This window comes from Suricata suricatta, chromosome 17 (assembly GCF_006229205.1).
Source record: "Suricata suricatta isolate VVHF042 chromosome 17, meerkat_22Aug2017_6uvM2_HiC, whole genome shotgun sequence".
NCBI lineage: Eukaryota > Metazoa > Chordata > Mammalia > Carnivora > Herpestidae > Suricata > Suricata suricatta.
Window position 1 is genome coordinate 22398182 of NC_043716.1, and position 2862 is coordinate 22401043.

The following is a 2862-nucleotide window of genomic DNA, read 5'->3' on the forward strand; positions in this document are numbered from 1 at the left end:
AACTTTGGCTACTCCCCTGATCATAAATTAGTGAGCGCCTCCTCGCAAGGGTTCTCCGGGCCTCCTTCCCGCTCACCTATGCTCTCCGGGCCAGCAGTTCTGCAAATCCAAGCCTCCAGACCCGTTTAGTAAGGGTCTGGGGTCTGAAAAACGACAAGCTGGATAGAGCTTAATGGGGTCGCGGTGATCCCCACTCACCCGCCTGATACCCCCTTTTCCCCCGGGACTCCGCGTCCACTCCCAAGGAGTCAGTTTCTCCTCCCCGGGCTGGCTCTCCCTGCCGGCCACCTGCGTCTGTTGGGATGCCTCGGAAGGTCTCTACTCTTCACATTCTCCTCCATCTCCTTCCAAGAGCACCCTAACTTCTTCCAGCTCTCATCTGAACCCCAGAAAGGCAGTTTCTTCTCTCCAAACTACAACTGGACCCGCAGCGGTGGAAAAGCCCCAAAGCCTCCCACTAGGCTGCAAGCTACTTGCTTACCAAGTCCAAAGGTCAGCTAAAGTTTGGCTGATAAACAGAACCAGTACAAGAAGGTCTTCAGCCCCCCAGCGTGAGTACAATGGACCCTGGCAAACCCTGCTCCCGGCCCGGGTCTCCAGCTCTCTCCACGTCTGCCCCTCAAGCGCTCCCTCTCTCGCTTTTCCCCCCTCCCCACGATCATTTGCATCTTGCCGAAAGCCGGGCCCTCCCCACTAATTTGCATATCTTATATGGCCTAATGGTGGCGATCATGGCAAGTTAGAAGTTTTCTGACTCCTCTCGGAGGAGACTCCGGGACCCCGGGGAGTAACAGGTGTCTGAAGGGTGGGGGGGTTCCTGGACTTGGGGTTCGCTTGTGAAACTCCCCTCCACCCTCCTCTCTCGCGCCCACCCACCCCCCTCACCCCCTTCTTTTTCTGTCCTTGGAAAATGGTGTCCAAGCTCACGTCGCTCCAGCAAGAACTCCTGAGCGCCCTGCTGAGCTCCGGGGTCACCAAGGAGGTGCTGGTCCAGGCCTTAGAGGAGTTGCTGCCATCCCCGAGTTTCGGGGTGAAGCTGGAGACGCTGCCCTTGTCCCCCGGGAGCGGGGCCGACCCCGACACCAAGCCAGTCTTCCATACTCTCACCAACGGCCACGCCAAGGGCCGCCTGTCTGGGGACGAGGGTTCCGAGGACGGGGACGACTATGACACCCCTCCCATCCTCAAGGAGCTGCAGGCGCTCAACACCGAGGAGGCGGCGGAGCAACGGGCCGAGGTGGACCGGATGCTCAGGTAGGCGCGGACCGAGGTGGAGCCCCGGGAGCTCGGGCCCTGTGCCTGAGCGACGCTGTGTGCGACCCCTCTCGCCAAGCCCGTTTCCCACCAAGGAAGTCCCTCGGGGGGCGCTCCGCTTCTCTCCCAACATCTGGACCCTTCCCAGTACCTCAGTCGGAGGGCCCTGAATCCCGAGGCTCCCTCTCCCCCTGCCCAGGCCAGCGCCTGGGACCGAGGGGCCCCCCCGGCCTGGGAGAACCGGAGCGGCGGAGCCCTTTTCGGGAGGGCTGTGCCCCCTACTGAAGGTGCGGGTGGGTGCAGTGAGGTGGTGGCCATTTCCGAGGAACAGAGGCTCGGGCCCGCACAAGCCCCAGGCCGAGCATTTCTCCGGGACCAGTCTTTTTCCCGGTCCCGGGAAACGCAGGCCGCCCTCGGGCACAGCGTCCTGCCTTTCTTTGCAGAGGGCCCGGGGGCATCCGGGGCCGGGACCCGGCGGGGCCAGCTCTCCGGCGGGCACTCCCATCGGCAGGCCCCGGGATTATCCGGAATCCTCAAAGCCGGTTCAGATTTAGAAAAGGAAATGTTTGCGTATTACGGGGCCAGGGCTGACCCGCACGGGGCAAAAGAATCACACATCTAGGCAAGCGGGGGGCAAAATCGGCTGAGACCGAATTCGCAGCGGGTTTGGTTGCAGACTGAGAGAGAAGGGTGTGCCAGATCTGGCCCCGGACATCCCGGCGTCCGGGGAATTCGGGTAGGCTGGCGAGTCTGGGATCTTTGGCTGGGCCTCTCCGACCGGCCGAGGGCTTTGACAGCTGGTTACTAATTATCCAAGGAGCCCAGCGGTACGCGTAGACCGCTCGTCTCCCTCGGCCGCTCGGCTTGAGGACCGAGCCCCTCTCGTGGCCTGGAACACGAGCGCGCGGTTTCAAGGCAGGGGCCAGGACCAAAGTCGCACGGCCGCAGCAGCAGTTTGGGGTGGAATGTGACCTTGCATTTGAATTTGCGACCTGGGGACTCAGCGGCTTACTCTCTAGCAAAGACAATGGGGGATTTCTAGTTTTTTCCCCCCCAAAGTATTTGGCTATTCGTAGGTTTGAGGTTCTTGCCTCGCAGTTTCCCGGAGCCGCGGTGGTTTCTCCCACGCCGGGGTTCGGGCGCAGGAAGGTGAGGGGTCGGAGGAGCAGCTGGGGCTCCGGGGCGGCCGGGCTGTCTCACCGAGCCCCCGCCGCCTGCCGCGGGGAGTCCGCGGGGAGTCCGCGGGGCCCAGGCCCATCCACCTGGCCGCAAGCGGCAGTCTTCCAGAGGGGCTCTGGGAGGATCTGGGCGGCGCGAGGCGACCCAGGGCCCCCTCCGCACTCATCCCCGCGCTGGGCTGGACGCAGCAGAGATGTAACATAAACGGCAGCACGTGGAGTTAGGGTGTTATTAATTTATTTCTATAAATCATCAACAGAAAGATACACAAAGAGTCGTGATTAGGTTGAAAAGAGAGGCGGGTTATTCATTGGTGAAGTTGTAAACGCGGCGTAGACGGGGAAGGAAATCCAAAAGCCGACGTGGGTCTGCCAGCCGCTGCCCGCGCGCTCGCTCGGCGCTGCGGGGCGCTCCCAGCCAAGCCCCCCG

The 2862-nt window shown here is 62.3% G+C and overlaps 1 protein-coding gene across 6 annotated transcripts in view; it reads left to right on the forward strand.

Moving 5' to 3' along the window:
• The first annotated feature begins 565 nt into the window (after positions 1–565).
• The window catches only part of HNF1B (HNF1 homeobox B), a 53770-nt gene continuing 51473 nt past the window's right edge, over positions 566–2862 (forward strand). For all 6 annotated transcript variants that reach the window (XR_003904788.1, XM_029929106.1, XM_029929107.1 and 3 more), the window contains exon 1: positions 566–1254. Coding sequence is in view for 5 of the 6 variants with exons in the window: in XM_029929106.1 (XP_029784966.1) it covers positions 911–1254 (344 nt within the window). In the remaining variant the exon portion in view is untranslated. The remainder of the gene's footprint in view (positions 1255–2862) is intronic.